At 40.5% G+C, this 23713-nt stretch overlaps 1 protein-coding gene across 1 annotated transcript; it reads left to right on the forward strand.

Moving 5' to 3' along the window:
* Positions 1-4986: 4986 nt before the first annotated feature.
* Positions 4987-22502, forward strand: NMBR (neuromedin B receptor). The gene is made up of 3 exons (XM_009955849.1): positions 4987-5402; positions 19424-19769; positions 22101-22502. Exons 1-3 carry the CDS (start codon positions 4987-4989, stop codon positions 22500-22502), a joined length of 1164 nt encoding a protein of 387 aa, XP_009954151.1.
* The last annotated feature ends 1211 nt before the right edge of the window (positions 22503-23713 follow it).

The following is a 23713-nucleotide window of genomic DNA, read 5'->3' on the forward strand; positions in this document are numbered from 1 at the left end:
GGCGCAAAATGAAATGGCACAAAAAATGAACTGGTGTCAGCAAGATAAGCTTTTGTCTGCCAAAAGAGAGTTTGCATGCCTAAATCTTGGAGAATAGCCTCTTCTGCCAGCTTTCCAGCTTCGCCTAGTGCTGGAAGCACCTGAATTTCCATTTTGGTTTGCAGACTTCCCCACGTTGAAGCTTAGGCCCAGTGGAGGCCTCTACTAGTTGCAGACTGGTGCCTCCACCGCAGTTCAGGCCTGAGATGTAAGCTGCCTCCCCTCCAGCTAGGGCAGGAGCCTCAGGAGGCAGGTGGCTTCCTCAGATGCTGCTGACTGCCTGCTGGTTTATGTTTAGCATGAGGGGTAGTGGGCAGGATGCAAAGTCTGGGAGTTCAGAAGGATGGACTAAATAGAGTCTGGGTTTATTGCACAGGGGTATGGGCTCAGCCATGGCACTCAGTCTGGGGAGATCTGTGTCATACGTGAAGTTTCCTCATCAGTTTTTTTCCCTTCTAATTAATGTAAAGTCTGTTTAATCTAAAAAGCATATTTTTAAAAATTAAGAAAGAGGCATGATGAGTCACTCTAGCTTTCTTTTCTACAGTCACCATGTCCCGTCATGCAGACTTAACAAAGAGGAATGGACATCTTGGTGTTTGTTTCAGCTTTGCCAGGCCTGGGAGGCCACAAACTCCTGCTTGCAGCTCAGCTTTGACTGCAGAATGTAGCTACTTCTCCTGTAGTCTGGAGTCTCGAAGGGGAAAGGGCTGCACGATAAACATCTGAAATCTCTTCTATTAGTCAGTGGCTTCTTAGAACTTACCCCTGAGCAGCCACAGCTGAACTCAGCATTTCTCTTTTGAACGTATCTAGTTTGCAATCTTATGCCATTTGCGACATTCTCTACACAAATCCACAACAGCTCTTGTTTTTAGAGTAATTCTTCTCATATCCATTTCTCCCAAGGAATGCATTGGCATTAGCTATGTGATGATTAACTTTCAGTGCTATTTTACTAGTGAAAGAGTCATAGAGGTTTGATGTTGAGATGTCTAACCTTAGAGTTTGAGGTCTGGCCTTAGAGATGTGGCCTTAGAAGCTGAATGGTTGTTCTCGTTAGAGGCTCCGCAACACAGAGCCAGGTAGAGAGCCCTTGCCTCCATCTCCTCCTTTGTCCAACTCTGCCTACTCTTCCCAGCTGCTTCTTGGACCCACCTCCAGCTACCCACATAGTAGCAGTAGCAAACCCTGTTACCTATTCTAAAACCTGGGGATAGGGGAAGTTATCTGTTTCTGTATCCTCTTGTCTTTTAAATAGAGCTCCTGAGTTAAGAAGCTGAAAGGTGATGGATGTCTCTGCCAAAAAAACCCCCACCCTCCACCAAATTAAGGAAGCCTGTATTCAAGTAACAAGAAAGAAGACATGACTTATTTAAGGTTATTATACATCTGACTGGGAGAAGTCACTCTCTGCTACAATGCGTGTCCACTTTTTACAAATGTATCTGCTGGTCTAATGCATGATACCACAAAAATTTCTCTAAGGTTTGGTTCCTAATGCTCAGTGTTTAAAATCAAATAGCATTTGTTCCTTTTTTGTTGCCTTGTTTCTTTTTAATACATGACTGTTGATCAGGCCTTCAACCATGATCGCTTCCGAGGTTGCATTTGAACACAGTTCTCATTTGGTTTGCAAGCATGCATACTTACTTAACACCTACTTACTGCAGGTAGTTTTGGTGGCAGATATGCTTGGCTCTTCATGGGAATACACAAAATTTGTTGTGATGTGCAAATCTGGAATTAGGCCTGGAATTATCAAGTGCCTTGAGCTGCACAAACACGACAAAGAAGCTTTTCCCTATTAGAAGCAGTTCTCAGTAGAGGGCGTTTGTGAGATGCGTGGAGTTCCTCGTTCCTACGTGACTGATTTTGCATCCCTACGTTTGGGAATTGCTGATGAAGCAGATTTTCCTGCCACCTTTCCAGGTTGTTGCAGTCCCTGTCCTGTGGTGTTGCACTTCCAGATATGCTCCATCTGTGCTGGCTGATTTCAGCCTGTGCACAGTTTTGTTCCCATGAAGGAGACTTACTTGTGGTGCTCTCTGCTCTTGTGCTGAGTACTGTGTCACAGCTGCACGATGAGATTGTCTCTAGACTGTAATCTGAAATAACATCTGAAGAGTTGGATGGGTCCTTTTGTTTAAAAAGAGAATGATGAATAGTTTGTATGTGGGGATCTGAATTCCGGCTGGTTTATGTCAAGGATCTGTGGATCTTTTCCCTCTCCTTTTTGCCTCTGTAGGAAATTATATGCATGCTGTTGAGTATATTCCCTTGTCTTTACACAGACATCCGTTGAATGACATTAGAAACATAATCTAACTTTCTGTTTCCTTTGAGCTGGAGACACTCACAGTCTCCAAAACTTATTTCCTTGATGTTCAGGGTTCTGAAAATATAGAGTAGATAAAATCAAGTACTGGTAAAAATCAAGAACATAAATTCCCACTGAGTATGTTCCTAATCACTCAACCTTAGGAATTCCATCCTGTGGACTAAAGGACACATAAATCTTACCAGGATAGAAGAAATTATCCTGGAGGGCAGCAGTATGAGCGGTGATGTTGTGCAACAAAAAGCAAGGGGTCTCACCTCTATCAACAAAACCCACAAGAACTTTCTGCCAGTAGAAGCATTTAAAGTGTTCTTCTCTTGATATTCTTGCAAAAAGACTCGGCTTCCTATTGTCCCAGGTAAATCAATATTAAAGACAGGTTGACTTTGAACTATTCTCCCAATGGGAATCATATTGATTATTCACATATATTCATATATAACCTATTTTCAAATAAATTAGTGAAAGGACCATACTCTAGGGTCACAGTGTTAAAGACACATATTGCATCCAACTGATGGGAACCAAAAAGGCTGATTTGGACTGTTTGCAGAAACCTGAGTATTGATGGTCTTAGAAAAGTTTGTGTACGCTTAGCAAAGCAGAGGGTCACAGTGACTGTGATAAATATCCAAGCTGACAGTAAGGCTGCCTCTGAGGGAGCGTAGTTGAATTTAACTCCGTGTAGAGGAAACTTGACCAGTAACGAATCACTTCCAGGGGAGCTCTGTGGCAATTCCAATCAGCTGCCTAGTGGTAAAGGGGAAGTCTCTAGGCTGATTGTTTCTGAGGGTCAGCACTGGCTGGGTTTTCTAATAAACTAATCAGCATTATGCAAATTAGTAATTTACATAGCTGTAACACTTGTATAAATTCAGGGAAGTAAGAAGAGTCACAAAGGTAAATCAATAGATGCAGAGAGGTGTAACTTTTAAGAAGAAAGAATACTTTTTGTTTGATAATCTTAGTGAAAGTTATTTAAAATATATCTCTGCTATCTTTTAAATGTAATTCCTACACTGGACAGCGTGCCATGGACAGGCTATGTATCACTGCACATGTGACATGCTTTGCTTCTGGTATTTCAGTGGTCAAACTCTTTCTCACACTTCAGCAAGTCCTCCATGCGTTCATTTGCTTTCTCCATATATGTGTCATAAACCCACAGGGCTTCAAGAGGACCGTTTTAATAATACGAACAAGCAAGTTCACTGCAAGCTCATATATCCTCCCTTATGAGAAGAGGAAGGGAAAGAATCAGTCTGCAGAGCATGATACTGGCAAATGCTGTTATTCCTCTGCCTTAGCTCTTTATATTGAAAACTTCAGTCCAGTAGGTCTGCCTCTCTTTCAGCATATTTGCACTGCTGCCTACATTCATGGCTTCTGCTGGAAACAGATGGAGCTGTTTGGAAAGCCTGTACATGTGCAGACACTAGGAAGTTAAACGTATTATCTTTCTGCAAAGCCAGAAATACTAGGCACAAATGCTACACTTCGAAGAAGCAAACAATGTTTATTCTCCCCTGTGTTATACCATCTGCATAGTAAGTCATGGATAAAACACGTCGCCTGTCCCCATTTCCATAGTTGAGACTAATGTGAAATGCAACTTCACAAATCAAATATTAAAACTTTAAAGACAGCTGGTGTCTTTGGGAAGGATCTATTCAGAAGCCACAGCTGGATGACAGGAACAAAATCTCTTCATCTCCGAGCCCCTCACTCCCCGTCACCCTGCATTTCAAAGCGCCGTGGTTTCACCTGGGTAAGATGCCGTAAGCCGGGTTTCCCAGAGGCGACGCCGCCTTCGCCCCGACGTGGCGGGCAGCTCTCCGGTTCGCCGGGCAGCTCCTCTCGGGGGGCTGCTTGCGGTGCGGAGGGAGAGAACCCCCTCGCCTGAGCGCCCCCCCCCCCCCCCCCCCCGCCCCCCCGCCCCCCCCACCTGCCTCCCAGCCGTCTCCGTCGCGCTCCGGGTCTGGGATCCCGCGGGACGGCGGCGGCTCCGCGATCCGCGTCTCTTCCCCCGCTCAAGATCCGCCTCGGGGCTGGGGCGAGGGCTCGGGAGCTGGCGGGAGGAGAGGCGGGGCGGCCCCTCCCAGCACCAGGTATAAAGCGGGACTGCGGAGTAAGGAGCGGGCATGGTCTGCGCCTCAGCCCCGCCGCCGGCTCCGCCGCCCGCAGCCGCGGGGCGAGCAGCACCGGTGCCGCTGGACAGCGCCGGCGGCTCCGCGGTCCCGGCCGCCGGCACCCGCGGGGCGTCCGCTGCGGCCCCGGCGGGCGCGGGGAGGGCGGCCGGATCGAGGGCGCTCCCGGGGACGAGGGCAGGCTGCTGTCGCGCTGGCGATGGCTGCCCCCGAGGCTCAGGATCTCGCCCTCCCGCCCAGCAGGGAGGGGGCTTGTCCAAAGAACTGAAAGGCAGTGGCGCGGGAATTTTTAGCCCCCGCCCCACCGCGCCGGCGGACAGTGCTTCCTCCGCATTTCTGAGGGGAGAAAACTCGGCAGAGAAAAAGGGGGAGGAAAAAAGGCAGCAGGGAAGGGGGGAAAGTTGGTCAGCTTGCAGAGAGGTGAAGCTGAGAGGACCTCAGTCTGCCCGAAGGTGGAAGATGGAGACAGAGCTGCCGCCCGAACTCACAGCAATGCCTCTTGGGGGGAATGGGAGCACCCAGCTGGTGCCAGACACAGCTTTGCTGTCCCCGGGGCAGGGCACAGCCATGTTCATCATCCGCTGTGTGATGCCTTCGCTTTACCTGCTCATCATCACTGTGGGCTTGCTGGGCAACATCACCCTCATGAAGATCTTCATCTCCAACAGCGCCATGAGGAGTGTGCCCAACATCTTCATCTCCAGCCTCGCTGCCGGTGATCTGCTGCTGCTAGTGACCTGTGTGCCCGTGGATGCCTCCCGATATTTCTCTGAGGAGTGGCTCTTTGGGGAGGTGGGCTGCAGGCTCATCCCTGCCATCCAGCTCACCTCTGTTGGTGTCTCTGTCTTCACCCTCACCGCCCTCAGTGCTGACAGGTAGGAAAGCTGGGCTGCCCCTTCTGAGCTCTCTGCAGCTTGGGCTAAGGCTAGCTGGAGCTGGCATGAAAGGTAAAGCACCCCTCTGACAAGGTATCCCTGGTTTGCAGCCCCCTCATCCCAACTTGCGAGGTGCCTGTGCTTCTTCTTCCCTCACTGACTGATGGCAAGTCTGGTACTAACAGGTTGGTTTGGCCACCTTCTGCCTAGTTTAATAAATACAAGACTTGCTGCAGCACTGCTCAGCTGTTGCTCCAAAGGCTTCTGCTTCACTCACGTGAGCCACAGCGAGTGGTCCCCTCTCTGTGGCACCGCGCTGTAAGGGCACACTGAGGGATGGAGGATATGATGCAGCCTTGTTCTTTGTCTCGTTCATGCCATTTTTTTTTTTTTTCTCAGCTTCCATGTCAGAGTTTTCTGTGCATATCTTGTCATCTTCTAATGGTTCCTTCTGTAAAGCGGAGAGGCTTCTGAGAGTATGTACTCTATGCTAGGGCTGTCTGTTTCTGCAGAGAGGGATGTAACTGAAATGACCCACCTCTGCAAAACTATAGTGGGAGAGGAAGCGGTGTAGCTTTTACCTTGATCTTGCTTGTCAAGGTCAGCCTGGTCCCTGAGAAAACTATGTCTCCTGTTTCTGCTACAGTTTTACAGTGAGCTTGTGATTTGCGATCTATAAAATAAGTTAAAGAGTTTCTGGAAATGGTTGCACCTGGGCCTCCAGCTTCCAGGGTGCCAGCTGCAAGAACTGGGTTTAGTCCTGTCTTCTGTGCCTCTGAGATGGTCCGGTAACAGCCCAAGTCTTGAAATCTTATTTGTTAGAGGAAGGGTTTAGATGACCCATGCCAAGCCACAGTGGTGTGTCAACAGGCAGTAAGCAGCTTAGATCAAGTGAAGCACAGAGGTATTTTTAATCAGTTTGGGGTTTTCTCTGCTGAGGAAGTGTGTATGTATGTGTGTTTGTGCCCTAGTAGCAGAGCGAGTTACTAGAGGTGACTGCCAGACCTAGTTCAGTGTCTGGGAATTCAGAGGCATCAAACTGTTATGTTGTAATTGTCAGTTTTAAACTTGTGTTTAAGCTGTTCATTTTGGCTTTTTCTGAATGTATAGAAAAGGAGAAAAAAAAAAAAGAAAAAAGGAAAAAAAAGAAAAAAAAAAAGGAAAAAAAAAGAAAATACCCCAAAACAAACTAGAAAGTAACACTTCTGTCTCCGATACTTGTCAATTTAGGAAGAAGTAGAGAGCTGGACCCCAAGTTTTTCTTCCCAATTACTATAAATGAATACTTAAGGGATTTATAGCAACTGAGTGGCTGTTGGACTGTGCTTCAGTCTGTGAAAGACAAAATCTTGCCGTGTAATTGGCAACCTTCAATTAAATGAGATTATATACTCTTCCCTTATTTAAACAATCTTTTATTTTAGCCAGAAATGAGAATGTTTAATTCCTTCTCTGTAGGAATTACCTCATTTTCTTTTGTTGGATTTTAAGCCAAACCAATGCATTACATTGGTGCATGATGTAAAGGCTTGAGTTTAGAAATGTATCTTCACACTTACAGTAACGTTTCTTTAAAACTTTTAATCCTTTTTTAAAGAGTATAACTGTAATTTTTTTTTTTTTAAATACTTTTTTTTTTTAGCCAGCTCAATAAGTTGTTTGATTCTACCTGAGGGTAGTCTTCAGTGGTCATCAATTTAAGTGGTGTTTGAATCAGGACCTAAAATAATTGTGTTTAAAGACTTTGTAACTTATGAAAATGGATTATATTTTTGAAGAAGAGCTTGCAAAATGTAACTTAAAGTGAACACCTGTAGCTCTCTGATTACCTCAGTTAAAGAGTATGTCAAAAATGGTCCTTGGAGAGCCAAGCAAACTTTGCAGTTTTCTTTCTGCTCTATTTCTGCTGTTTAAAAGTATGATTGTGGTATCTTATTTGAAAAGGGAAGACATTATTTGCAGAGGAATTAATCTCTCTAGTGAAATATAAAGTTAGGGAATGCTGGTGATTTAATGTTCAAGGATTCATTCATTTACTTTTTATATGGCTTTGGAGCATTCATTGTTTGCTTTTTCCATATAATTTTATATCCTTCTTTTAATATCAGTAATGAATCAAGATGTAATAATGCTGAATCTGTTTATACTGAATGCATTTAGAATTACACATCCTAGAAAACAGCTACAGAGAGTGTGCTGTGACCGTATAAGCTCATAATAAATATGTTCCTCCAGCATTTTGGAGTCCACAGCATATACAAACATCAGAAATGGTTATACTAAGAATTTAACAACTGTTTCTCTAACCTCTGCAGTTACATATTCAGTTATTAAGAACGAAGAACAATTCTTTTTCAGTCAGAAGAGCAGCCACTGACTTCAGAGGCTAGTGTCTTCTCTCCTAGGGGCCCGAGTCATCTTTGAGTGAAGCTGGCTGGACTCTCAATGGAGTTTAGGTTTGACTTAGGTCTGCTTTTTTTTGTATGACTCTTGCGTCGAACTAAAGAGGAGGCACAGGTGTGGAGGAGTTTTTGTCACACTAATTTGTGGCCAGATCCTTACATGCATCATCTTGACTAGATAGGTTATGGGTAATTATGTTGGCAGATCAGGATTGGTGACAGCATCCTGCACCTGAGAGGTACTGGGGAGGCAAGGACTGCCTGGGGGCAGTGTTTTTTCCAGATAAGCAAATCTAGCGTAGGTTTTTAGCAGTTTGGAAGCAGTGATATCTCTAAACAAGCTCCATTATAATCCAGTACCTATTTGGTTAGATATACGATGTCTTCCAGTGACCCCTTCTTTCACAGATAGTGCTCAAAGTACGTTTTAATATATGATCATTAAAGCCTTTCCTGCTTTTTACTCCCTTTTACCACAGGATTGTATAGAACTCCAGACACTGATTACACTAAGGAACAGTTTTAGAAATATCTGGAGTTCTTTACAGTGTGTCTGCATGAATTAGGATAGGGGGCTTGTCTTGGTTTCCACAGTGTAATTAGCACTTACTGTTTATGTGGAAATTCTGCATGGCAAATTACATATATGCACTACATTTGACAACAATGGCTACAGAAGCAATAAACTCTGAAGGATCATTGTGTATGAACTGAAGCTATAAGGAAGAAAAAGTAGTATTCACTGCGTATGTATCTTTTCTAAAGTTGCTTTCTTTCTTATGGCTTTTTGTCACAGAAGTACCTGTCAGCATCGTTAGTGCTTCCAGTGTGACAAACGTGCACCTTCTATCTGGAAGCTTCATTATCTACTACTGAGATTATTTGGGTTTTAGTTTGTTTGGGGTTGGGATTTTTTTTTTTTTTTTTTTGTTTTTTGTACAAACGTGATATATGATTTGTAACAGTGCTTCCCAGACTTCCCTAGAGCACAATGGCAGATCAAAATTGGCAGTACACAGCAGATTGAAATTGTCAGCACACAGCAGCTCTGCCCAAGGTTACCCATTCCCATCACAGGAATAGCAGCTGGTCCCATCAAACAGCTCTTCCCACCCTTGAGCTCCTGTGGGTCTGGCTGCCAGGTGTGGGCAGTGGTGCCTTGCTGCAGCCCCACACTTTTGGGGGCAAAGGGGGGTGGGAGGTCAGCAGCAGTGGTGGGGATGGTGGCAGCAGAGGTGATGCAGCGGTGGCACTGGTGGTGCAATGTGTTGGCATCAGAGGAGGATGTGATCTCCCTCTCCTCTGGGGTGCAGAAGGCAGCGTGGGAGCAGTGCTGCTGAGCCAGCTGTCCCCTCTCACTGCCGTGCAGGAGATGTGCAGGGACAGCACCCCTACTCCTCATGGCCACTGCTCCTATTGATTTTCCTCTATTGTGAAGAAACCAGATGACCTTTAGAAACCTTAATATTTTTCTGGTTTAAAAAAACAACAAAAAAATGAGAAGGTGGATTACGGAAAGAGAAAACCTAATAATTATAGTTGCTGACAAACGGAAAAAAGGAAGGGAATTGAGGGACAAAAATGTACAAAACAAACAAACAAACAAAAAAAGGGAACTGAAGGGACCATAGGGAAGAAGACCTCCAATAGCACTCAGCAGCACCCTGAAAGAGCTGGTGCATGATGGCCAGGGGTACACTTCCTAGAGGTGTGGATGGACAAGGAAATAAAAACAGGTCCCCTGGCTAGCTTGCTTTTCCAGGGGCCATGGACAGCAGTTTTGGCCAGGGATAATGGATGTTCATGAGAAAGTCCCAGGACTTGGTGTGGTCTTGAATAAGAAGAGTAAAAATAAAGAGGTGATTGGAGAAATGTAGCCAGAGGCACTGCAGCATGGCACACATGAAGAAGAGTTGTGCCGGCATCTCCTCACTGCAAAAAGGACAGAAGACAGGGATAAACCTGGCTTGAACTATGCCTGACCTGAACCATCCCATGAACTCGTTCACTGCTTCAGGAAGTGTTTTTCCAATTTATGTCCATGGTGGGCCATGCAGTTAGCCCAGAGTGCAAACTGGGCCCATGGGGCTCCTCACTCTCTTCTCAGGGTTATGTTGTGCCTGGGAAGGACTCTAGGGTAAGGAAGTGGAGCACAAGTACAGAAAGCTGTTTCCAAGATGCTTTTCAGAGCTAGAGGGATGGGTGATGCATAAACCTCAGTGTGGAGAGTTGGCTGGAGAAGCTCAGGGGGCATTGGATTAAGAATGAGTGATACGGTGTGCACCTCTGGCCATCAATGTATTATTGTGCATGCTGATGAAAAGCAGTTGTATCCACAAAATGCGAAGAGACCCGGGGTGAACAGACTTTGAAGGAATGAAGGGCAGCTTCTTGCAATAGCTTAAGCATAGTCTTTCCTTTTATCTTTGGCTGTCATTTATGTCTCATTTTTAATGTGATCTGTAAGAATAGGATTAAATTTAATTCTGCTACTTTTTCTAGATTGAATTTTCTTTCTAATGAAGGGTTTAAATGTGTTAACTAAAATACAGTCCTGCTGCATTCTAATGAAGACACTGAAGCTGAACAGTGGAGCAACTAGCCCTGCTTCAATTGAAATAGCATCTTCTTTGTATTGTTTCTAAAAAGTGTGACAGAAAGACATCTTTGATGAGACATACTTGATTGACCAGGTAGCAAAGTTATTTTTCATTAGTGCCATGACTCCTTTCCTACATCTTAATAATAAAGGAGTTTGAAAATTTAAATTCATACTTAAATAAATAAACACAGTGTCTGAGATGTTTAAAATGTATCCTATAGATTTGAATAGCTAAACTATTTGATCCTTTTTGTTTGTTTGTATATTTTATATTTATTTATTTGCTTTAACTTTGGAAGCCTGCGATCTGTATTTTTAGAAGTGTAAAGAGACTCAAAAGCGTTTTGTGCAAGTTTAACATCTATGTGATGACTTCTTACTACAATTGATGACAAAATCCATTCTGGCTCATTTTGCATGCCTACTGTCTCCTGCTTCTTAGGGGAATTAGTGAATGTTTTGAAGACATTCAGAAGTGTGAAAAAGTGCCCTAGTAAATACTTTAGAATTTTTCATTAGTAAAATCACTCTTAATGAAAATGTCTTTTTACTCTTTTTTTCACAATTTATTTAAAGTTTCTTGTTTTGTTATGTCAGGTGAAATAGAGTGATTGGAGACCTCTAAAATCCTCATTTCATATTATGTGTAGTGGAGCAGGTGAAGCAGAAAAGTGGACATGATTTCCTTTTGAGATCTAATAGCTGACATTCAGGGACTAAACAGATATGACAAGGAAAGTAGTATTAAATGACACCCTGAAAATTACTTATAATTAACCAAAAAATAAAAAAACCCACACCGAAGGTAAAATCAAATACTATCTGTGTAAGAGAAAAACAATGCTTTGTCTGTGTATAGTAGATAGGAAAACAAAATTATATGGAACCATCAGAACTATGAAATCTATAAATATGTCTCTCAGAAACCCTAACACTTGAGGTAAATATATTGAATGAATGACATACTGAAGTACATTAAAAGAAATGATGGTCCAGATGGTTCTCTCACTGTAGGCTGTAGCAATATGGTTATAATTACGCAGTAACAGGCAAAGCAAAAGAAATTTAAGAGAAGTTGGGCAAGCTTTGTCTCCCACTTTTTTTTTCAGCTCACCCTTTAGTTTATGTGTGCAAACTTGACTTACAAAATAAAGCTTGCCAGAATGCTTTTGATGAAACTCTGACATATTTTGTCACGTTAAGCAGTGAAGCCTGTCCTCCCCTGTCCCCACTGCAAAATGTTCCAGTTCATTTATATCCATTCTATACAGCTAAAAGCAGCATGATGGAAAATATTCCACAAAGAAAAAAGGATGGCAAAAAATCCCAACACACAACAACGCAGAACAAATTTTATGTCTGGAGTAGATTAAGGAGTTACTTGTTGAAGTTCCTCTTGTGACCATCTTTACACAGCTGAAAACGACTTCTCAGCAAATAACATCTTCCTCCCAAGTTAGGCAATTTTTTTCTCAAACTTCATACAGATACACACATCTGTTAAACTCCTGCCTTTGTGCGTGTCCTGTGTGTGTTCTCAACTCATACAGAAACAGCTTAGTCCTGGGGATGGCAAAGTGAGAAATGGCTGTGGTGTTTATCCTAGTTGGCGATCGATGCAATGCCTGCATTGTGCTGGCAGCAGCCAGCTTTGCTTTGATTAATGCAGTGTCCGATAGCCTTTCATAGGCTGCAGCCTAAAACCTGAGAAACTGTTACAAAACCGTTCCTCCTGTTTCTTGTTTCTTTGATCAGTTCGGTAAAAGCCTGTGCCTGTGACAGACAAAATAGCTGCTAAACAGCAGATCCAGCTGAATTCTTACCAAGCAGGCCTGAATATAAATCTCCATAGTTATCTTATGTGTTTGCCTCTCCCCATAATTTGGTGCACAATTTCCTTATATACTACATTGCAGTGGGTTTATCCAAATTGGACTGTTGGAAACATCAAGTCTGCTTTTAGCAAGTCCTCAGAAACTATGTCAAAGATCAGATGTGCCTGACCAATGCTTTCTCGAGGGAAAAGACTTCACATAATTTCTGTGATGATAAATTTAGAGAATAAATAATAAATATAATTTATATATGTTCAGAGTTATGGAACTCTCAAATATCCTTCCCAAAAGGGGTAATTTGATTGAATCTTCATTTTAAATAGTTTAATTATAGAAGAACTGGTGTATTTCTCATATAGTTTTTGCTGCAGAACCGTTCTTCCAGATTATATATTCCTGATGCTAGATTATTTTTGTGTGTTTTTATATGTGCTAATGAAACAAGGTATATGCAGTCACAATCCCTAGGTATAAACATGTACCTCCAATAATAAATTCTAAATCCATGCTGAGATTGAACCCTATTTGACAGTGTGATTACGACAGCAAGTAAATTCTTAAAAGTTCACGAAATTTGTGGAAGGTAAGAGGAAACCTGCTTTGGAGTCCATTGAAGAGAAATGTGTTTTGGAATTAACTTGACACAAGTTGTCAGATGTCAGAAAAAATAACCAAGAGACAAACAATGCATATGAACCTTGACATAATTAGATCTGCTGCATGTAGATTTAAATGTGTATTTCCAGCTTTGTATGAGCATGTGTACAAATAAAATTGTGATGTGTGTATGAACATGAGAGAAATGGATTCTTCTGATCTGTTATCATTCTGTTTCGTATGATTCTGTTTTGTCCTTCACATGACTATCCCAAATATTGTTTCATTTTTTTCCAACCACTTTTCTCAGTATTTTTTTAACATAGTGTCAAGTTTGTGCTTTGGCACCAAGTTTGTTTGATTGTTTGTGTTTTAAGGATTCCTATATTAACTTTTTCCTCTGTTTTAATGTTCCTTTTTTTTTTTTTTACCATGGTGTGTACTTGTTTTTTCCTTCTACACTGATTTCAGTGCAAATTAAGAACGGACGTTGCAAATGAAATTGAACTGGAAACAAGTTTAAAAATGACAGAGTGGAGCATTCTAGATGATAGTAATGGAGCAAATAAATGAAATTGCAGCTTTTTGAATTTAGAAATTAGAGATTTGGGGTCTAGATTCTCAAATGGTAAAAGTCTGTTCCAGATACATTAATAGAAGTTTGGTTATTTAATTCTTCCTGGTTTGTACCATTACGAAAAATCATCTGACCGTGTAACATTCTCCTCAATAGTTATGTTAATCTACCATGGCATGGACTATTATTGAATTCATTAAAGAATGGCAGGAATTGTTTTGTAACAGCAACAATTTTGCGAAGGTAAACTAGGACTGAGCGTATTTTACACTCAGGATTTCTGCTTCTAAGCACTTTAGTTTCTGTAACTGATATTTTTATTGGTCTTCTGTCCAGCAGTGATGATTTTATGAGATCTTCTTTATTCAGATATGTACAGATATTATTGCTGGGTGGCATGCAGTAAGCAAATGGTGGATATGCAGATAAGCATGCATCTGTGTCTCACCAATGTAAAGGCAGGCATGTTAGTGGGATTTGGATCAAGCCCATTTGGGGAGAAGTATCTCATATTTCTACAGAGTGGAAAACTTTTTCCACTCAGGAAGATCTTAGGATTTTCCCTCTGAGAAACACAGAACACATGCCATTGACATTTGTTTTAATTGTGTTTACACATGGTCTGCTAGACTTCATTTCAAATACTGTTCATTATATGCAGCTCTTAGGCCTCTGAGATGCTCATTCCTGGTGAATGCAATTCTCTACACTTAAGAGATAAGCACAGAATAAAAATATTGTGATTAATGATAAAAAAATTAAGACATCTACTTTAAATTGCAAGAATTTATAAGAATAAATTATATGTAATACTAATCTGGTTGGAACAGGTTGCCTAAGGAAGTTGTGGATGCTCCATCCCTGGAAGCATTCGAGATCAGGTTGGATGGAGCCTTGAGGAAGCTGGTCTAGTGGAAGGTGTCCCTGCTCATGGCCGGGGGGGTGGAACTAGATGATCTTTGAGATCCCTTCCAACCCAAACCATTCTATGATATGATTCTATGATCTCAGACTATTCGTGTGTTGTGAAAGAAGTTCCCATGACAGTGGACTTCAAATGATTTCACATTGTTCTCAGGTAGATAAATTGTTCTTCTCTTAATAATTCAATTGGAGCTGAGTCAACAGAACCACCCATACAAGGAAGAGGGATTTGGCCCCATCCAAAATTTCATTCTGCTTTAGTGGAGTGGACTATACTGGACACAATACTATTATTTTTAACAAATATTGACCATACAGCCATGTTTCCTATTCAGATATATTTATATACATATATTGTTAGGCTAAATGCTGTATTTTTATGTTTAAAATCTTCATGCAATGACACAATAAAATGCCAACATATAAATAGTTTTGATAAATTACTCTAGTTTGCAGGAAATGCAGTACTATGACACAGCATCACTTAAAATGGAAGCTTTATAATAAGGCAAATGATACCAACCATTCCAGTTCCAGGATTAAAATGCAAATTAAATCAAGGTAGTATGGATCAACCCTGCCTGAATTGGGTCTCTGCTTAGTTTATAGCACTTCATTATTATATTTATTTATTTTCATTGTATTTGCATGTAGGAAACCAGGTGATAAATTAGGATCCTATTTGTGGTAGGTGCTATATGAACAGGAACAAGAAGAAAGTCCTTGACCTGAAGGGGTTTTAACTAGAGACAACAGGAGATACAGAAACAAAAGGGCAAGGAGATACTGAGGCAATTCTGGTTAGAATGGTAGGCTGTAATCATAGTTCAGTGCCTGTCTGAGTCTGAGTATTGTCTAGTTGTTTTGTTGTGCTTTTTTGATTTGTTTTTGAAGGTCATCACAACAAAGTACTGTAGAAAAAGAAGTAGCACTGCAGTGGAGGGACAGCTTAGGACTAACCATGGAGCAGCTTCTTTTGAAGTCAACTGTGTAGAAGGCTGTCATTGTTTAACCATCCCTGCCACTGGGATGGGCAGGAGAATTTGAAAAAAAAAAGGAAAACGCATGGGTTGAGATAAAACCAGTTTAATAACTAAAATATAATAATAACAACAACAACAACAACAATAATAATAGTAATGAAAATGAATATAGCAAAAAATAAAACCTAAGAAAGACAAGTGATACACAATGTAGTTGCTCGTGATACACAATGTACTTGCTCATGACCCACTGACCAATGCCCAGCCAGTCCCTGAGCAGCGATCTGCTCTTCCTGGCCAACTCCCCCCAGTTTATATACTACGCATGGAGTTCTGTGGTATGAACTATCCCTTTGGCTAGTTTGGGTCAGCTGTTCTGGCTATGCGCACCTCCTTGCTATCAGAGTAAGCACTTAGTGTAAGCATTGCTCAGTAAGAACTAAAACATCAGTGTGTTATCAATATTATTCTCACACTAAATCCAAAACATGGCACTATAACCAGCTACCAGGAAGAAAATTAACTCTATCCCAGCCAAAACCAGAGGGGAGTAGCATTGTGGACACAGCAGGGACAGGAGTAGAGCTTTCCATTCTAATTGGGAGCTGAGAAATACCTTTATGAAGGCCTTTGAAAACAAAGATGGGGAGAAGTAGATAACCTACACTGGAGTTTAGAAGATAGCAATATGTTATAACTCTAGAGGAAGAGTATATTCTTTTTTTCATCATTTTTGGGGGATGTGCAGAAGGGAGATTGCTTTATAATGAAAATACACTATACAAACAAAACCCATCTGCAGCATGGGCAAGTTTGTGCTTGTGTGTGTGGGCAGAAACTACAGCTCCAAAGAAAGGAAACTTATAAAAGTATTTCCTGAGTTGGGGTGCCTCTGTCAGCAGTGATAATGATAGAGGATGTAGGAAGACAGAATTTACATGAAGGCTTTTAATTAAAACCAAATGCATATTTATAATTATTTGCTGAACTTCATGGCAACCTATAATTTTCTTTTTTCATCAGCAAAGTAAAGGAAAAGATGTATTTTTCTTACTAATTTGACTAAATAATTTGCACCCTTACTCTGATTTACCAGTGTTCTTTTAATAATAGAAAATATGCACATTGTAATTTGAATGGTTGGTGGTATGTTTTAGCCTTACACTGATTTTATACAAAGGAAGAGGCTAGATGTTCATTTTGGGAACACTTCTAATTTCACTCAGTTTGCATTTGATTTTATTTGTAACCTGTCTCTTTCTACTCTAAATCAGTTCAGAGATACAAACAAGATGACAGACTTTGTAAAGCATTTAGTGCCTTCTCCTTCCCATTGACACCTAGTAGTGTGCAGGGCTGAGTCCCAGGAAAAAGAGTCCCATCTTGTAGTCAGCTGAAGTAGTGAGTAGAATTTTGGTAGGATTGAAGAAGAAGTTTTTTGGTCTGAACCCAGCTGTTTTTGTGAAAAAGCGCACTCTGCTCCAATGCCTTCCAGCTTGGAGTCAGTTGTAGCTCAGGGGAAAGCATGCTATTTTCTGAAACGGCAGTATATGCCAAGGCACAAATATATGCCATGTCTTCTGCTGATGTAAAGACTTCTGAACAGGTCTCCTGTTTAGTTATCAACCAGAGCAAATGCTGCTAAAACAATTAATTGTGACACAGTCATTGTCTTGGGTCATAGGGCTGTAGTCAAAACAGTTTGAAGCTCTGCAATGGGAAAAGAGATGAAAAAGAAATCCATAGTACAAAACATGATTTTTATCCAATGTCCCCCCCTCCCCCCCAAAGTCCCCAAACCACCTCTTCCCCAGCAATGTAAAGTTTTAAAGAAATGAGCAGATGTGAGTACTTGACGTCACCTCAGTGGAATGAAATGAAATAGAAGGTCTGTCTTTATGTAATGAAATCAAGGCAGACAGCAATAGGAAGCGAATTATTGAATAATAAGGTCACAGTTTATGCTGGGGAGCATTCATGCTTTGTGCAGAAGCTTCTATCCTTCCTATGACAGTATAAAGGATTTCCTTGCACCTTGGTGTCCAGGGAGTTTCTCATTCCGTGTTGGAAGAAATGGTAAACATAATTTAACAGAAACGGTTTACTGAGTTTTATTTTCTAGTACATGATGTGGGTGAGGACACAATAAAAATCCTCTCTCTGAATTCAGAGAGGATATGAACATAAAGAACCATTATTTTTAATTATTTAGTGATAAGATGATTTGTCATAGTCCTTGGACAGAGGACTCCACGGCACATTTTGACTCAAATATTCTCTGAAGAAAAAGTTTGCTAGGGTACCAAGACAGTTCTTTGCTCCAGACATTTTTATGTCACAGCCAATTGCACTGTTGGTTGCCAGGAAACTCACAAATTTTTACATGGGAGTATAGCTTTTATCTAGATTTCCTCAAACATCTGCTCAAGGTGTTGAGGGGCTATGAAGTACTTGTTAGGACCTGCAAATCAGCCATAAAGGGTATTCGGGATCACAATTCCATTCCTCAGCGTTTCCTTCAGCAACTATGTTATATTTATCCATAACCTAACTCTTGGTAAGTATTTAGACACCTGTTCATGCCCATACATACTTCTATTTGTATATGTATCTACATACATGGATGAGGAGTTTCTTCACCAAGTAAAGATGTCTAGGTTACAGTTCTTCTCACTCTAAGCTCATTGTATAGCTAAAAGAGAAAAGTAAGACCTTAGAGGGTGACTTAATATGCTTAAAATGTGAATCACCCTTTGAAAATACATCTTCACTGACTAGGAAGACCTTAAAATAAATAAAATTATGCACATGGAGAATGAGTCTGCCCTGACGCCCTTACTTCTGCTAAACTTTTCTTTAGATATTAAAGAAAAATCATGATTCCTTTTCTCAAAACTTCTGCAATTTCAGAAGAAAACCCACCCATCCCAAATCAAATCAGAACTAGAAACAAAAAATTTAAGAAGCAAAAAACCCTTCCATCAAATTAAAGCAACCTTCCACAGCTTAGACAAACAGAAATGTTTTGTTTACTGTTCAGTTTTTAATTAAAACATTAAAAGATTATTTACTTACATTTTGAAAAAAAATTAAAAAAAAAATCTAAACAAAACATTAAGGTATGCTTGAAATATCTTTCTCAAAGTATATTTGGCCTTTTAAAACTGACCTTTTCTTGTGGAAAGTTTCACTTTGTATCACCTTCTGCAACAAATTTTTTTTTTAATAAAAGAATTGCTGACCAGAGTCTACTTCTATTCATTTGTTTTACTTTGCTATAGTATGATATTTCTATTTTCTGCAATTCTTCCTGTCTTCTTTTTAATGGTTATGAAATTATCAATTTTGCAAAGGTTTATATGTAATCATTTATTATGGGACAGTTTCCCAAAATGTGGTATAGAGCAGCAGCTTCCAACTATTGACGTGGGAACGTTGACTTTATTTAAGAGTTTAATATTTCTGCACAGGTCCGTTGGGAGTCATTCCTGCCTGACTTTATGACGATGCGTGTATTCCAGGTGTTACAGTTGGTACAGTGTATCTGTGTGTGGAAGGGTGCTGGGGTGGAAAAGCAAGAGCCAGCACAGCGGCGGTTGTTGCTGGTCTGGCAAGAGGTGGTTCATGTCGACTATTTCCCTGTGCCCCTGGGAGGGCTGGTGGAGCCTTGGTGGCAGGCAGGAGGGAGTCCTGGGCTGCGGGAGCTGAGGAAGGAAGCGAACTCTAGCGTGCATGTTCTGGTATGAGAGTGAGGTAGTATGGAGGGTAGGATGTGCATTTAGGGATTAGCTGGGCAAATTTGGAGAGAGAAAGAGTGGAGTCGTGGCTGCTTCTGCACTTTCACCAGGCTGGTGCAGAATGGTCACCTACAGCCACAGGTTGTATCCAGGGCTCCTTTTGCCACCTGTGATGGGTTTATATACAGACGAAGCTAAATATTTAGACACTGCAAGTTTAAGAAAGATTATAAATCCTTTGACATTTCAAATAAGAACAAAGTACTACATTATTTTAGTTAAATGTATGAAGTGTCCTTGTGCATCACATGTTGAATTTGAAAAGATATCTTTTAATTTGCGTCTACATTTTGATCTATTTCAGGTACAAAGCAATTGTAAATCCCATGGACATCCAGGCCTCCAGTGCAGTGCTATGGACCTGTCTTAAAGCCGTTGCCATCTGGGTTATCTCCATGCTCCTAGCAGTTCCTGAAGCAGTGTTCTCTGAACTGGCCTACATCAATGACACGGATGCCACTTTCACAGCATGCATACCATATCCCATGACAGATGACATGCACCCAAAGATCCATTCTGTGCTGATTTTCCTTGTGTATTTCCTTATCCCTCTTGCCATTATTAGTATCTATTACTATCACATTGCAAAGAGTTTAATAAAAAGTGCTCACAACATCCCTGGAGAATACAGTGAGCATTGCAAAAGACAGGTAAGCAACTTGCTTTTTGCATCCCAATGAAAGATTTGCGTGCTATATATACTTAAAAATGAAGTACAGGAGCTATAACATCCAAATTGTTGGATTTCACAGAGGATTAGTTCAGTTTCCACATGCAGGAATTAAGTTGAGGATTATCTAAAAAATCTCCTTGTTTTCAGAATTTCGCAGCATTAAGCCCAGTGTGTCAATGAATGTGAGGAAGGAAAAATATAATTTCAATGCCATCAATGCATATTCCTAACAAGAAATGGGACTGGTATATGTGCTTGTATGTGTTGTTACTGTAACCATTACTTGTCTTCTTACTGAGGAACAATGTTTTTGTAGTTAATGCTGGTGGCTTCACCTGTCTTTACAGGCAGCCATTTGGCGAAGAAATCTTACATGAACTTTTTGAGAATTCTCCCTGTTTTATTTGGGCTTGGAAATGAAAAAGACCTGACATAGGCAGGAAACATTTTTCTTAGGGGATCTAAGGTTCTTAGAGCAAGGAATGCTGAAAATATGAACACAGAGCATCAACTGATTCTTTTTTGGCTTTCACAGTAGATCTTTCTTGGATACAATCCCAAACTTGCACTTTTCTAGTATCCTTTCTATTATAGATGCTCTAAAACTTTTGGTATAAGTTCTGTATACCTTTGAGACAAAGCATTTGTAATGCTGGACAAAGCCAGCTTCCCTGTAAGGCACAGGAAGCAATAAGATAGCAACAGGGTGTTCATTAGCAGGAACATTTACATATACAAACACAGCTTTTGCAGTGAAAGTGCCTGAAGCACTTTACAAAAACAATATTGATAGAGAAAAATACTTATGCCCATTAAAACTACTTGGAAGGGTTTTCTCTGCCACTATTTTAGAAAATACTTTTATACTTACTGAAATCTCCTTGCATATATAACATGTACATATGCTTTTAAAAAGAAAGACCACATTGCTTCATGTCCTTTTTGCTCAGCATTTCATTTCTGCTCTAACCTGTTTCTTGTAAAAAAACCATACATATTAGCACTTCATGTGTTATTTTATTTTCCTGTGAAATATAGAGAGCCTTTTGGCTGAACCCTTAGGATGGAAACAATATTTAATTTATATCACATTTCTGAACCCACATGTATTTTCACAGTAAGAACATATTTTTTCTTTCTATTTAGCTTTTTTCTTTTTGTTAATCTATGAGGCTCAGGAGAATGGAAAATTCTGGTGTACTTGTGTATCTCCCAGCAAGAGGAAGTAAATTCAGACTATTGCTATCAACTCACATTTCTTTAGGCCATAGCAGAAATGTGTAATATTCACACTATACCTTTGCACCTTTTAGTCTGCCTTTGCAATCTGTCTGAGTGCAAAACCTATCAAATTGGAATGTTAGAGATTTTCCCATCTTTTGTGAATCACAACTGGTTTTTGTTTAGACAGAGCCAAGAAAATTACTTACAGAGTTGTTTCACTGATTTTGAAACCCTGTTAAAATAAATTAACTTGATTTTTTTCAGAAAGTTGAGCAAACCCAGAAAGCTTTCCTGCCTTTGCAAAACTTTGGTACATTATGTACGTAATAATGGGAGGAATATGTGGAAAGTTTCTTCCTCGCATTAGTGCCTTCTACTTGGCCAGTTTCTCTCCCTCTCTGTTTGGAACCACTGAGTAGCCTTACTTCACGTCAGCTTTTCAGCCACTCTCGATACCTACATTGTAATCCACTGTAGCACAGCAATTAAGGCACATTTCTTTCACGTCATTATTGAAGATTAACTGAACCTTTCACCTTACCCTGGAATTAAGATGCTTCAGTCTGTGCAATGCAGTTTTGGTGGTTTGTCTAGGAGATAGGTGCAAGCTGAGGCATTTTGAGCAAAATAATAGGATGTAAACACCATTGAATAGCTAACACCCCAGCAACGTCTCTACATTTCACTCACAATGTCTCTGGATTTCAAAGGCAATGGTTTCTAAACAGCTTTCCAACTAAAGCTGAGTTTCAAGCCAAGCACTGAGATCTCATCATGTTGTTTCATGACATCCTTTGGTGTGTTCTTTCAGGCTAAAAGCCAACGTATCATGTATCATGTAGAAAGAGCAACCTTCTGTAACTGCAAGCAGCTAGGATCTTTCACTGAAAGTAAACTGAAAGGAGGAAAGAAAATTAAATGAAATAGAAAAAGTAATTCAGCCGCTGAAGGAAGCTTTTTTTACTGGTCTTACTTATAGTTGTTAAAGCTAATATAATGCAAAATGCTACGTGTTTTAATTAAGTCTGTTATGTGGAGTAGTTCTATTCGTTGTTGTTCATTTGGGTTCTCTTCATCTTTTTAGATGGAAACTCGGAAACGCCTGGCAAAAATTGTTCTAGTTTTTGTTGGTTTCTTTGCTATCTGCTGGTTTCCTAACCACATGCTATACATGTACCGATCTTTCAATTACAATGAGATTGATCTATCGACAGGACATATGGTTGTTACCTTAGTGGCCCGAGTGCTAAGCTTCTGCAATTCTTGTGTCAACCCATTTGCACTGTATTTTCTTAGTGAGAGTTTTAGAAGACATTTCAACAACCAGCTTCGCTGCAGGAGGAAAGCTCAGCAAGAGAGACCTGCCAGCTACTTGCGCAACTCTTCTGCCATTCAAATGGCTTCCCTGAAAAGCAATACCAGGAACACAGTTACTAGCACAACACAACTGAATGGGCACAACTTGAAACAAGAAATGTCATTATGATTTAGTAGGTGTGATTTTTGACCGTTGAAAAAATCTGAATGCTGTCTTTGCAGTTTGTAGCTCACTTTTGGCTCTCATATGCTTAGACCATCTGAGTCCTCAGAACAGAGGATCTGTTAAAGACTGACCAATCTGAGGTTATTTCACAATTTGAGGTTATTTTACACCTACTCTTACTTTTAGATAAAAGTGAGGAGTACATTTCATTGAGAAAACAAAACTGATTGGCTTCATACTGTACTTTAATGGAGATGCTAACATATATTTAACATTTAAGAAAGCAAAATAATGGTATGAATATCAGTGTAGCTGATCTAACATTGCTTTTAAAAGTATAGATTTTCTGATCTGAAAAATATGTATTTTTAACTGAATATTCATCCAGGCTTATGTCTTACTCTAATAGGTTTTGCATGATTTAGCGGTGCTGTGTGTACAAGCATTGTTCATTAAGACTGGTAGGCATTTTTTGGTCCAATTAAGGAGCTATTACAATGTATAAATTCTAGTTTCAGGTAAAAAAATATCCAAATATCAGGTGCCAGATCATTTCCACATTTAAATCTGCTTTGTTTTTTTCACTTCGGCAGACATACATGATGAGAATTTACTTTTTGGGGGTTCTGTTTGCTGTTGAGGACAGAAGTTTATCTTCTAAAATTACATTCTGTTTGTGATTAACATCTCAAAAGAAAAATTATGTATGCAATGTGCAGGTTTTCTAGAACTCAGTGTCTGAAAGTTCATTTCTCTGATTTGTTAAGTTTAGAATGTCTACATGTGTTACATTTGCTACTACTGACTGATCTTGCTGATACCAGTACACGGCTAAGAAGGACCCTAAGTGTAATGGGGTGGCTGAACATTCGAAGAGGTGAAGTTCTGAGTGGCTTTTTTGGAGAGGGTCTGTGGCAAGGCTGCATACAGCTCAGAGCAGACTCAGAGTGCAGAACCCAGTTTACTACAAGACAAAACCAAACTGAAAGATGTCCTGCAGGAAGGCACCTAATATACTCTGATTACTAATTATCATCCAGCCATGGGACCAGACATGTTCTAGTCTGAAACAGCCCTCAAGTGATGAAGCATGGGTAGCTGACATTAATTGTTCAGAACCAACTGTTTGCTGTCTAGATCGACTCCTCTTGCGCACATTGTTTACCAGTCTAAACAAGCCTAAGTACTGCTGAAAATCTCAGCTTTAAAAGACA

The sequence above is a fragment of the Leptosomus discolor genome, chromosome 2 (genome assembly GCF_034619465.1).
Source record: "Leptosomus discolor isolate bLepDis1 chromosome 2, bLepDis1.hap2, whole genome shotgun sequence".
NCBI classification, from domain to species: domain Eukaryota; kingdom Metazoa; phylum Chordata; class Aves; order Leptosomiformes; family Leptosomidae; genus Leptosomus; species Leptosomus discolor.